At 38.2% G+C, this 12,332-nt stretch overlaps 1 protein-coding gene across 1 annotated transcript in view; it reads right to left on the bottom strand.

Moving 5' to 3' along the window:
- Positions 1-2,421: 2,421 nt before the first annotated feature.
- LOC109478208 (cadherin-23-like) overlaps positions 2,422-12,332 on the bottom strand; it is a 28,078-nt gene continuing 18,167 nt past the window's right edge. The window contains exons 23-39 of the mRNA XM_019779664.1: positions 12,090-12,270; positions 11,511-11,731; positions 11,041-11,235; positions 10,763-10,882; positions 10,114-10,237; positions 9,456-9,593; positions 8,890-9,015; positions 8,616-8,662; positions 8,122-8,370; positions 7,704-7,792; positions 7,390-7,476; positions 7,140-7,208; positions 6,305-6,496; positions 5,702-5,821; positions 5,495-5,554; positions 4,924-5,002; positions 2,422-4,390 (exon numbers count right to left, since the gene is read on the bottom strand). Of these exons, the coding sequence (XP_019635223.1) occupies positions 4,217-4,390; positions 4,924-5,002; positions 5,495-5,554; positions 5,702-5,821; positions 6,305-6,496; positions 7,140-7,208; positions 7,390-7,476; positions 7,704-7,792; positions 8,122-8,370; positions 8,616-8,662; positions 8,890-9,015; positions 9,456-9,593; positions 10,114-10,237; positions 10,763-10,882; positions 11,041-11,235; positions 11,511-11,731; positions 12,090-12,270 (2,271 nt within the window). The 3' untranslated portion in view covers positions 2,422-4,216. The remainder of the gene's footprint in view (positions 4,391-4,923; positions 5,003-5,494; positions 5,555-5,701; positions 5,822-6,304; positions 6,497-7,139; positions 7,209-7,389; positions 7,477-7,703; positions 7,793-8,121; positions 8,371-8,615; positions 8,663-8,889; positions 9,016-9,455; positions 9,594-10,113; positions 10,238-10,762; positions 10,883-11,040; positions 11,236-11,510; positions 11,732-12,089; positions 12,271-12,332) is intronic.

Below are 12,332 nucleotides of genomic sequence, written 5' to 3'. Positions count from 1 at the left end.
GACTGAATTTGTTACGTCAGATTATTGACTCTCATCATTTTATTGTATCTTTCTGCAACAAATTTAGTCTTATAACCTCACTTCAAAACTATTAGTGTTTTTTACTATACCTCCTTGTTGCTCCTTATATATACTCATATATGTATACGGTCATAGCTGGAAATAGCTACATACAGCTTTTAATCCGATTCTACATCTATGCATTGGCAATTGAAACCCCTTTATGACGTATTGTATAGAGTTTTTAGGAAATGGAGGCATTCTATCAAAAGCACACACACATGTAGACGGTGACGCAAACGCAGAGAACAAATTTGCCGTCCACTTGTCTTACACGGCTTATCAAAAGGTCGAGTTCTCCACGCACCCGGTTTTCCCATGCAAATAAATCATTCTACCTGGTGTGAATTGGAACCCACCCGACTTCAACAAACACCAACTCTCCGGTGTACAAAAGGAACAGAGGGAGGCACCGATCGTCTTTTGTGTTCCAGCGTCTAATGCGTCATAAACAAAACAAATCCCACAGATTCCCACCTATGGCATTAACATTACAATCATACAAAACGAAATGTTGACAATGCGTAGGATGAAATACCGGGGTAAATTCCGTAATATAAAATAAATCAAGCAACTTGAAGTTTCAGATAGCATCCTCCATCTTTTATCAGTATCTGAGACTGAGTCTGAAGACACAAGTATAACCTAAAATACAAACAATCTCCTTGACAAATGAGTATCTGAATTGACTGAACTACCTTTCACTTCGCCCATGTTGTATGCTTCTTTTTACGGCTGAAGTTCACAGTGCCTCAAAAGGACGGAAGTTTACCAAAGAAATTCTCGAAAGAACTATACACAGGAAATGCAATAGGTTATAAAGGTAGGTAGATAACAGCACTGTTGGTTTAGCGTTAATGCTATCAATTAGATATAGGCTTCCTCTTCTTGTACCGGTAGTCGGAAGATTAATTCATTAATACTGCTATTCAAAGAACCCAGACAGATCCTATCACCCTTCCAAATCTCTAGATTTGATTTAGCGATAAAAAAACGACTATTTACAGTGAAGCCAACACGTGGTATGTTAAAAAAAAATGTCTGAATAGGAATAGGATACAACAGGACTAAAAAATATCAGTAGAGCAAATATTGTTGAGTGGTTCCTTCTTAGCTACAGCTGGTGCAAGAAAGATGATTGTATAAGTTATCAATTTGCCCCTTTATATAACATGTACTAGTAGTAAGCAGTAGACAATTGGTGTACTGAACAGAAGTCTAAGAAAGAAAATGAAGAGATATGTGGCACCCACAACGTTTTATATTTGAATAGTGTTCTTGTAAGATACACCTTGTTCTGATATAGTGTACATGAACTGCTGTATGAACAACAAGTAATTACTCTCTGGGTGAAGGGTAGGTATTAGCGGGGGGCAGGGATGTGTTATGAATAATTAGAAACGGTGTTGGTAGTTAACAAAAGCAAATTAAACAAACACCAGGGTAAAGCCGCTAACTAGGCGATTTGCCGCATTATTACCTTTTGTTTCTTTGTTCGTTGATTGATAATTGCCGAGGTAAAGAACACAAAGAAAAGCCGTATCGCTGGTGAAAAGACAACATTGAACTTTTCGCACGCTGGTAGATTTGGGCGGCATGTCCTTTCTTCTGCGTGCGACAAGGAACTAGTAATAGATTTCTGGCTGAGCAAAATCTGATTAGATTTGCATAATCCGAGCTTAGTTGTAAGTCCCACGTCAGAGGTCTGATTATACAGGGTCCGTTCGCAGCATCTGTGGCGATGTTTTCTAAAAAAAATATCCCCGAAAATCTCCAATCATATCCTCCTAGATCATGAAATGCTGGCAAAATTTCATTTTACATGTACAAAATATAATGTTATCTGATATCAAGTGGTTGTTCTGTTTTGTACCATGAAAATTTGGATTAAATCAAGGCCATTATTCAGGTATGGTTTTCACGATAGAGATATTTACTGAGTAATGTATCTAAACGCCCAGTTTTATATACGATATTGTTTTTAATTCTAATTCTAAGTCTACTGCCAAAGGCCTCCATCAAAACCACGAGTTTCTTGAAATATTGATAGTGTTCGGATGTTGCATTTGCAGTGCACATGCAAGTATACTGCAGTTCCGTAATGACCCGCTGGCGTCTCTCATAACTTGAAGATCTGCACTATATATGCAGACGCTTGGTACATACATGTACATAAGTTTGTATACAACAATGGCAATGAGGATGCATAGTTAACTCTTTCACTTTGAAAAAAAAAACGACAAGTGCTAGAAAACCTTTGTAGATTATGCGTTTTGACGGAACCAATAAATTAAATACAAAACGAACCTGCACCATATCATACCTTGTATCATATAATATGTAAGACAAAACTGCACTGTATGGATAAAATTGGCTTTATTGATTTGCAAGAACTAAATTCATACAAACTCGAGGACACCATCAAAAGGTAAAACTACATTATATATACATTCAAATAAAACATACATTTAAAAAAACAAAGGAGCATAAAAATTTAATAGGCATTGCTGGGCACCAGTCCCAACTGCTTTACCTTCTACTGATAGATATTTGTATAACTCTAGGCCATTGAGGAAGATTGTCAACTTTCTAATCCTTACAGTCACAGCAACTTTCCATTAGAATTCATATGATAATGCTCTGAACTTTATATGTAAGTGATGTAATTTTATGCAGCAGAGCAAAACTTTTTAAAGACACTTGTAGGAAGACAGCGGAGTGCAATAGTGAAAAATAAAGGCACTATGTGATTCAAAAGTGCATGTTATATAGGAGAGAAGTTGACCATCTACTATATACAATATTTGCAACTTGATCAAACAAATTAAAACAGATGTTTAACTTGTTCATACAGTTATTATTCATCTAGATTTTGGTTTTGAATTTTGTATAAAACTCACAGGACGCTTTAAAACAAGTTATTCTGATACTGCGGTCATTTAAAATAAACATTTCTATAAAATTGTAACATCTCTTCTTCACAATAGATGATCCCACTAAGGCACAATCTAAACATGGTTCCTTAATACTGTCATCTTGATTATCAAGTTTGCAAGAATAAGCTGGTTCATATTTTGAAGTGTACATTTGCAGTTGTGAAGCAAAACTGAAGGCTCATGAAACCGACAAAACCCATCTATACATGGTATCAAGGATGGTCTATATAAGAACTTCTTACAACAAGGGGCCATTCAGCCTTCCCCAAGTGCTTGTGTGAAATTCAAACTGTTAACCAGCCTATCATAAGATATGCAGAGGAATGATTGTTTGAGCAGAAACACAGTCTTACTATTCTACAAGACTGTCAAGAAACTATTCTTATATAGTCCTACCACAGTATAATCACAGTGCATTTTGGTACATGTTATTTGAGGAAAATAACTCCTGAGAAGTGTTTTATACAAAGAGAACAGAAATCATCATGATGATATTCTTACAAAGGCACCTGTAACAAGTTATGGTTGATAATTTTTACTGGAATGGGGAAAATTGCAGTCACCTTTACTATTGGCAAGAACATATTAATCATTTTAAAAAATTGAACAACAATCTGTATAAGTACAATGTGTATGTCAGGCAGACAAAATATAGTGCTTGCTGAAAATATCATCAGTGATTGTGACACAAACTGGTGACAAAGGAAAGTTATTTACACTCATACTGGGTATGACAGTCTTTTGACTGAATGACAGTTTGACAGTATCATTTTTCTAACATTAGAGGCCTGCATGAATTATGCAGCTAGTCAACAGACATTATCTTATGCGGTCGTTTTAAGATCTCTTTAAGGTGGTTTATAGCGTGTATATTCGAGAAGTTACTGTGTTATTATTATTATAATACACTGTATCTATTTGTTGACTAACGCAGTCCCATCTTTGGCAGTCTGGGGTTTTTAATAGATAAGCTAAGTAGCTATATCTGGGACTTGCTGTAAATCAATTAACTTTTGTGGTGGTTCTGTTTCGCGGTAGAAAGAAAAAGGAAAAGTTTCCTAGTGTTTGAAAATACAAAGTTGAAACAATTCTGTAGTGACTGGTAGATCATACAAGGGATGCATATTTGCAGTGTTATAAACTTGAGGTGGAGTGGTCACCGCGAGAATAAAACCACCGCAAAAGCTTCAGGATGTACAGTAGTCCAGCACTGGTGCTGGCTATATTTCTGTTGTTTCCAAATTTAGGTCCCGGAAGTTCCTATGGGGCCCGTTTTTCTTGGCGTCTTCGTGCTCCTTTAGCGCAGCGTCTAGGATAAAATTTCCGTTGGCGTAGCCGGGCGGGAACTTGGTGTAGTTGTCATACTCGTCATTGTATAGGTTAACCGTGATTTCCTGTAGAGGCAGGAAAAGAAGAATGTATCAGACATAATGTTTACCTTTGCATATGGTCTGCTCTATTAATTGTATGTAGCCACTTCTGGATGGTCTCTTCCCATTGACCCAAGCATTAGAAGTCCTGTCTATAGTGGTCACCTGTCTACTGTGACTATTTTCTTTTTAAAGAAAATAGTCACAGTAGAAAAAAGTCCATTGAATGGTCACTACAAATAGGTTGGGTTGTCTTGACCATGACTTTCTCTTCTAATCATATCAAAATTGCATTAGATAGCAAACAGGTGTGACAGATTTTCAATGGTCAGTCTTACAAGTTTGTGCTGTAAAAAATGTGAGAAAAGAAAGAACTTATATCAGCTATTCAAGTTTTTAAAAGAGATATCCCTCCATGAAAGTCTAAAAAAAAGTTAAAGCACTTTGTTGCTGCAGTCTTAATCCCACTAGATAAGAAACAAAACATAGTGATGTAACAAATGATGACGGACTGTACCAAACAGAGGAGACAGGTAGGGCAGGAGGGGCTGACATACCTGCTCATCACCAAAGTCATCCATGGGGCGTGGCTGTGGACTTTTCACATCAACCTCATTGTCATCTAGGGAATCATCACTGGCAGGGACACAAGACAAGGTGGGGTTCAGAACAGAAACATGCCTCTAAGGGAGGTTAATACTAACTGTACATTAACTGTAACAGTGTTAGTACATTAACACATGATTATACAGCTCTTGGCACATTTGTGGTGGGTCTGAACATTTTGTGCGCAGACAGTCTTTCAATATTCATCCTTCAGCTTTATTTTTATTCAGTATGTACACTTTTTTTTCACTCTATGCCAATATGTTTGTTATGGTTGGAATCATTAACATTGTTCATAATGGGGATATCTGTTTATTACCCTGTTTATAATGTCAGTAACAAGGGTAAATTCACATCTACTCCAAGATTAGGTACACTTACTACTTGTTTTGACAGACAGTTCACAAAATGACACAAGAAACTACATTGTACAAAGATACACTCAATCACGTAACAACAGGATGACACTTAAGGGAGCTCAGTCAAGAAGAAACTAAAGGCTAGTAGACAACAAGATGGTACCTGTCTGACTCTTCTGCAATCTCATTGACATAGACCTCCTTTCCCCACATTGGGTTGGAACTGGAGAGAGAGAAAAAAAGCCATTAAACATTTGAAATACATGTATGATAGAATGACAAAAAATTTATTTTGACTGAAAACACTCTGCAAACTTTTAATTTTCTCATATCATACAAAATGGGTCTTTAATAAAGGAGGACCCCTTACCCATCAATGGCAAACTGGTTGGTTCCTGGAACCTGTAGAGCATCCTTCTCTGTCAGGTCAGGGATGACGTCCTTGGTACTATACAGCATGGCCTGGGACGCTCGCAACTCACGCCTCAACCTACAGGGGGCAGCATTATCAGGTCACTCTTTTCTTTTTCTCAGTGGGCAGACACCACCAGCCTTGGCTGCCTGGCTGGCCCATGTAATGTAACCATCAATCTTTAACATTTTCAGTGAACACATAAAATCACACCACCACTGACTTTCATACCTTACAAGTAATATTTAAATCAAAGTGTTTAATCTGTCTATTCAGACGTGATTGCAATTTGTATTAACGACCCTATTATTAATGATTTATGTTGTAAACAAGCATCAAAATTCAGCCTTGTATGTCACGGCTGCCAGTCATGCTATTGTTGATAAGAATAAATCAATAAACAAACAAAAATACAGTGGACCATTATGATTCATTGGACAGGTGTTCTGTTGGCTTTGATGAAGTCTGTACAAAACTTTCAAAGTTTGCCTCATGGCAATGATTTATCACTTTATTCTTTAGGTAGCACCTTTAAAAAAATCAGTATCAGTGACGCCTTACTTGGTGGTCCAGCAGGTGCAGACAGTTGCGATGAGAGCGACACTGATAACCAGGATGCCGGTCAGCGCGGCAATCGCGATGATCAAGTTATCGTACGTCACGTCCGCCTTGGCCGGCACGGCAACCTGGTACTCTACCACGTTATAGTCCCGTAACAGACGTACCAAGAACTCGTAGTTTGCGTCAATTAGCCTGGAGAGACAAGGGGTGTTTCAGTACATCCCAAAGCATTGAAGAGGGCCTGCAAGGGGGGGTACCAACAACGCTCTACGCTGAATTTGGAAACCTGTTGATTACGCTTTACGATAAATTCCAAGTGGCTACAACGTATTACCTAGAATTAAAATGCCGAATACGCTCTATGCAAAAATTTTAGAGCGGTCCGTCTACGCTCTACGTAGAATTAAAACAGCCGATTACGCTCTACAGAAAAGGGCTTGCGGGCCCCCATTGAATGCTTGCTGATTGTACAGATACCATCATATACCATGATAATACAATGTACTATAAACATCATGTACCTTTGACTTTTAGGTTGATCTCTGCATCAACTCAGACACTAGGAATGAAATGCTCTGCTGAATATAGTTTTTTATCATCCTTTCTAGCTTATAAACTATGCCTTTATCCTCACATCAAAGCTTAAATCCCGTGTCTGTCACCTTCCATGACCTTTGGCGAGCTATTTTCTTGCTGTGTGATGCTCGCTTTAGTGAAGATAAATGTCCTTGTCATAACTTTTCCAAAATTCTTCTTAATGCTACTTGAGATCATTATACTGACTACTATGTGATATACCTGTACTACTCAGACTTTTGAGGGAAAAAAAACTTACTCTATGAGTTTCTCCTTGTCCATGATGAGGCCAGTTGCTTTGTCAACTCCATGGATAAACATGTCTGTCCTGTAAAATTAGTACAATATACAGTTGGTGATGAAACATCACAGTTTATTCCTTTAATTTAATGACAATGCCTTCAATGAGGGATGAACTTCTTTCATGGCGAATGGCTCCAGTTCACTTGTAATGGATTGTATTTTATAACACTGGGGTGTATATAAATGCAGTTGAAACTTCTAAGTACCTCAACTCATCTGTTTGTTGGTCATCGGTTGTGTGGAACTGGATGTCATCCACATTGATAATGGCCCCTGTGATGTTGGAGAGTAGTCTGCAATACACAAAAAAAGCATGTTACTGCTTTACTAAATAGGTTTTATTTTGCATAGATTTTATTTTGCAGCAGACCGTGAAAGGAGAGTTTTGCAGTACAGTATAATGGTACTAATTCTTGTTTGTCTATGAACAGAATGCACAACACACAATGCACAACTTATGCACTTAAGAGTTGAACCTAAAAACTGCCTTCTTTGACAGAAAATCCTATCAGGTACTTACGCAGCAAATTCATCCTTGAAAGCCCTAACTTCATCAGGGGTCCTCTGGAACACAATCTTCACCCTTTGGTCCTCACGCAGTAGGTAGATCTAGGTTGGACACAAACATTCAAGGTAAAGGTAAACAATTGCATGGTCCATGAATTATTGTGATTACATTACATTTGTACAACTGCTTTGTTTGCTTCTAAAAAGAACATTTTTTTGGCTCAGTTTTCACTGTGACTTCAAGGATAGAATTTAATTTGATCAACTAAGGATAGGAATAAGTAACTGCAAATATGATTTGTAAGGTTCAATGACATTTTACAAGTTAGAGTACAATCGTACATGTCATTGAATAATGCTTATCATGGTTGAATGTAAATAAGAGATGTTGTATTTGGAGTCATTGTTGTCACAAGGACTTTTAAACTTACTTCGACTGAGGCATTATCTCTCTTGCCCCCGACATCCCTCGCGGAGACTTGCAGGGTGTAGTAGCCCTTCTCATCACTACTGAACACCTTGCCGGTCACGATCTGACCCGTGTCGGACTCGATATTGAAGGTTCCGGATGCGTCTGTTGGTGTACTCATGAGGTTCCCCTCGCCGTCCCTGTCAAAGTACTGTTGGCGGTCGATGCTGTAGGTCACTACACTGTTGTTGCCAGCGTCAGGGTCAATGGCCTGAAGAGAGTGCCAGAAACTCATTTGAATATTTGGGAATCTTTGTACACCAATTTATGACGCAGCTATGTATACAGACTAGTAGTTTATTTTTTAACCAATTACTTTATGATTTTCATCAACAACAACTTAAGATGCTAGTTGATAGATACTGGCCATAAGCACGAGCTATACATGTAAATCGAATGTTTCTACATAGAAATTGGAACCTGGGGATTTTTAAGAAAAAAATTTGAATGACTCACCGTCACCACTGTTACAGCATCTCCAAACTGGAACTGTGTTGTGATACCTGTATGGAACAATGAACAATCATTATGGTAGAAGAAAAGCTGATTTATAATTGTACAGGTAAAGCACAGACATAGAACACCTGGGCTATTCCTGGTGTGGTCTTGGGTTGATAAAAAAATGTGTACCTTGCAATAGGAAGCATACCATATATCCAATGCAAAGAAAATGTCCTTCTTAGCTAAATTCCTACTCACATAGTTGTGATGACACCAGTAGGTACATTACCTGCAGAGTATTGTCTCTTTGTGAACCTTGGAGCTTCGTCATTCATATCTCCGATTTCGATGATGACCTCTTGTAACGTCAGATCTGTCGGGTCATACGCGATATCTCGTTTCCTTCTGTTGCCAGCTGAGGGAAAAAAACAACAGGTTTGTTTTAATATGTTCACTAAAGCACGATGAGCTCATTCTGAAAGCAAAGTTTAACTTAACAAGAAATCAGAGATTCTTTTTCATGTGTGCAATGCTGTTGATTCAGATAACCAAACTGTAGAACCAAATCATACATTTTCAAGTATTGTTAATTTGTTACAGTCTGCAAGAGCCTTTACAAACTTTTCCTGGTACACTAAAATGTCTCACATCTATAAAACATATATACATGTATAATATTAATAGTTACCGGTAATAGTAAACATAGACTTGGTCCCTCACAAGAAAGTACAGGATTTACTGGCTTTAACTAATAACTTTTGGTAACTTAACTATCATTGTAGAGTTCAAAATCAGTTTCCCAAGGTATGGACATGTTTTGCCATAATAATATCAAACATATCAAGTGTAACTAACCTGGAACAACATAGCTTGCATTATTACTGGCCTTCACCACCAGGGTGTAGCTAGCCTGAGCTTCCCTGTCAAATGTTCTTGTTGTAGTGATCATTCCTGTGGTCTTGTTTAGGTTAAAGTAGCCATCGGGATCTCCTCCTGTTGAAAACCAAACAAACATCTTGGAATTAAAATCATATTTGGTAGTGAAAAATTATATTGAACTTGCTTTATGAATCCATTGACAGAAATCCTAGTAAAACAAGATGATACAATCATGATGAATTACACATTTCAGTGTTTAATAATATGTTTAAAAGTATGTTACTGCTTTACAATTCCATACGTGATATGTTTCTGCTTACTGAAGGAAAACATATTGTTTTTGCTCAATTTCTTCTTCTTCTCCAAACAAATAAGGTCAATGACCTGAACCAGACGTCTGTCACCATGATAACTGGTTTTGGGTTACATGTTGCAATTTTATAGCAGGAGGGATTTAGACTCCTGTCACCATATATGAATGTGTTTGAGTAAGAATTAACAAAGCAGACCATATGTGAAGGTAAACATTATGCACTTGCTTGGCAAATGTTACCTTTCTAGTTTTAAGTCCTATTTCATTGTCGGTGTTAAATTGTGTCAAAGCTATACAAGTGCCACCATTAGGATTACATACCGACTATGTAGTAGAATATTGTAGCTCCCTCATCAGCATCTACTGCATTCAGTACAGCCCCGACCGGAGAGCCAGGGGCAAGGTTCTCATCAACTGTTAGTGTCTGCGGGACAACTTCTCCTGTCTGAGAGGCAATACAAAACAGATCAGAGCTACTATAATACATAGCAATATATGTTTGGGACAGGTAGTTAGGAAGGACTGATAACCTTACTCCTTGGATTAAACATTCACTTCCAAAGAACTACATGGTCATGTACTTAAAATGTTTGAGTAGAAAAGACTGCAGTGTGTACCTAGTGATTCATATCATTAAGCTGAAAGAGGTGAACTGTATACACTACAACTCAATATCTGAAGGAAGGAAGGAAGAAAGAAAGAAAGAGAAAGACAGAAATAAAGAAGAACCTATATTTCAGCACCAAGGACAAGTCTAATGTCATTTCCTCTTACATGTACATAGTGATGCTTCTGTCAATCTAAGCCTTTTTTTTCTTATATATGGCCTAGAAAAGGTAGAATGTAAGGAAAGATAGTTGTCATGTTGTTAACAGGCACTTTTAACTGACACAAAAGGAAAAGGTATTCTAGGAGTAGGGAATGATGATTGAGACGTAAGGAACAAACAAGTAGTTTACAAGTGACTTACCACAGGGTCTAGTGGTCGGTTAAACACAGGGTCTGTATCAGGCACATCTCCAACCTGCACTCTTACCACTGTGTTCCCTGTCAGAGGGGGGAAGCCTGCATCCTTGGCTTGAATATGCAGCTGGACAAGTAATAAAAGAGTTCAGTTAGAGAGTGTGTCAAGCTACTGTCAACTGTAAAAATTCAAATAATCATAGTCATAAACTAGCCAACAATGCCAAGCACAAGGCCACAGTCATGAACACAGCACAGCTATAGGGAACACCAAGCCATACTTACAACATACTGAGCCTTCTCCTCTCTGTCCAAGACAACTTTAGTTGTCAGGTTACCACTGATGGCGTCCAGGGTGAAGTTAGCCCTGTCTCCGTTGTATTCATCGCTGGGGTCAAAATAGTACGTCACGTTCCCGTTTTGAGCCTCGTCTTCATCTGTGGCGTGAAGTCTCACCACAAAAGTACCCACAGGTTCGTTCTACAGGAAAAAGAAACTTAAATTATCAAGACGGCAGTCAAAATATGGACATTATGTTATCATAGATATGTTGATGCCCGAGGAGTACCAATATCTCATACCACAGGAATATGAGTCAATGAATTTCTTGTGTGTTACATTTATAAATGTTTTACAATGATTGTATCTTCTATATTAGGAGTAACACTCAAGAAAATACCTAAGACGTAAGTAGATTTTTACTTAAAAACTTTTTTTACATGTCTTTAGAGAAAAACAATAAACAAACATCTTACCTCAAGTACTTTTATTGTGGCGTTGGCTGACGGGTAGACAAAGATTGGAGGATTGTCGTTGGTGTCCAAGATCTTGACCCTAACAATGGTGGTGCTGGACATAATTGGACTGCCTTTGTCAGAGGCTAGAACTGTTATGTTGAAATCCTGTCCAGGAGCCAGACCCGGCGGTTTCACTGTTTCCATTTCCCCTGAATCACGATCTATTGTGAACACTCCATCTGGAAAGTAAAAATTGGAGATTAAACATCTGAGGGAAGTGTTTGCGTTTTTGTGAATGAAATGGAACTGTGGCGGGAATTGTATGAGGTTATTTTATTGGGTACTACACACATTATCTAGCACTTCCAGAATTCTTCCACATAATGCCCACTTACTAGTACTCCCACCTGATTGAAGGTGTTTCCACCTTCAGATTTGGTCTCCCTGTCAATCAACTGTAACTAGGTACCTACCCACTCTCCCTGCAACCATTTTTACCCTGAGGTACTGATTCAGAAATGAACATATTTTGCATAATTTAGGGAAAGTATATCTACTCAAAATGGGTTACATGCTGGAAAATTTCTGGACTTTTACCTGCATTGCCATCCACAATGGTGTACTCTATCTGACTGTTTGGCCCAGTTGAGTCTCTGTCCACTGCCTGGAGAGTGATGATAGACGTGCCTCCAACCACATCCTCCTGGATGTACTCAGTGTACAACTTCTGGGAGAAGGTTGGAGCTTCATCATTCACATCCAGCAACGTTATCGTCACCTGAAACAGGAACAACAAATCAGAGATTTCAGACTTCCGAGTTTTCACGACCTTCAAGTTTC

This window comes from Branchiostoma belcheri, unplaced genomic scaffold, assembly GCF_001625305.1.
Source record: "Branchiostoma belcheri isolate BF01 breed outbred unplaced genomic scaffold, Haploidv18h27 scaffold43, whole genome shotgun sequence".
Taxonomy (NCBI): domain Eukaryota; kingdom Metazoa; phylum Chordata; class Leptocardii; order Amphioxiformes; family Branchiostomatidae; genus Branchiostoma; species Branchiostoma belcheri.
The sequence above is the reverse complement of the archived record's forward strand: the minus strand, read 5'-3'. Positions and strand labels throughout refer to the sequence as shown.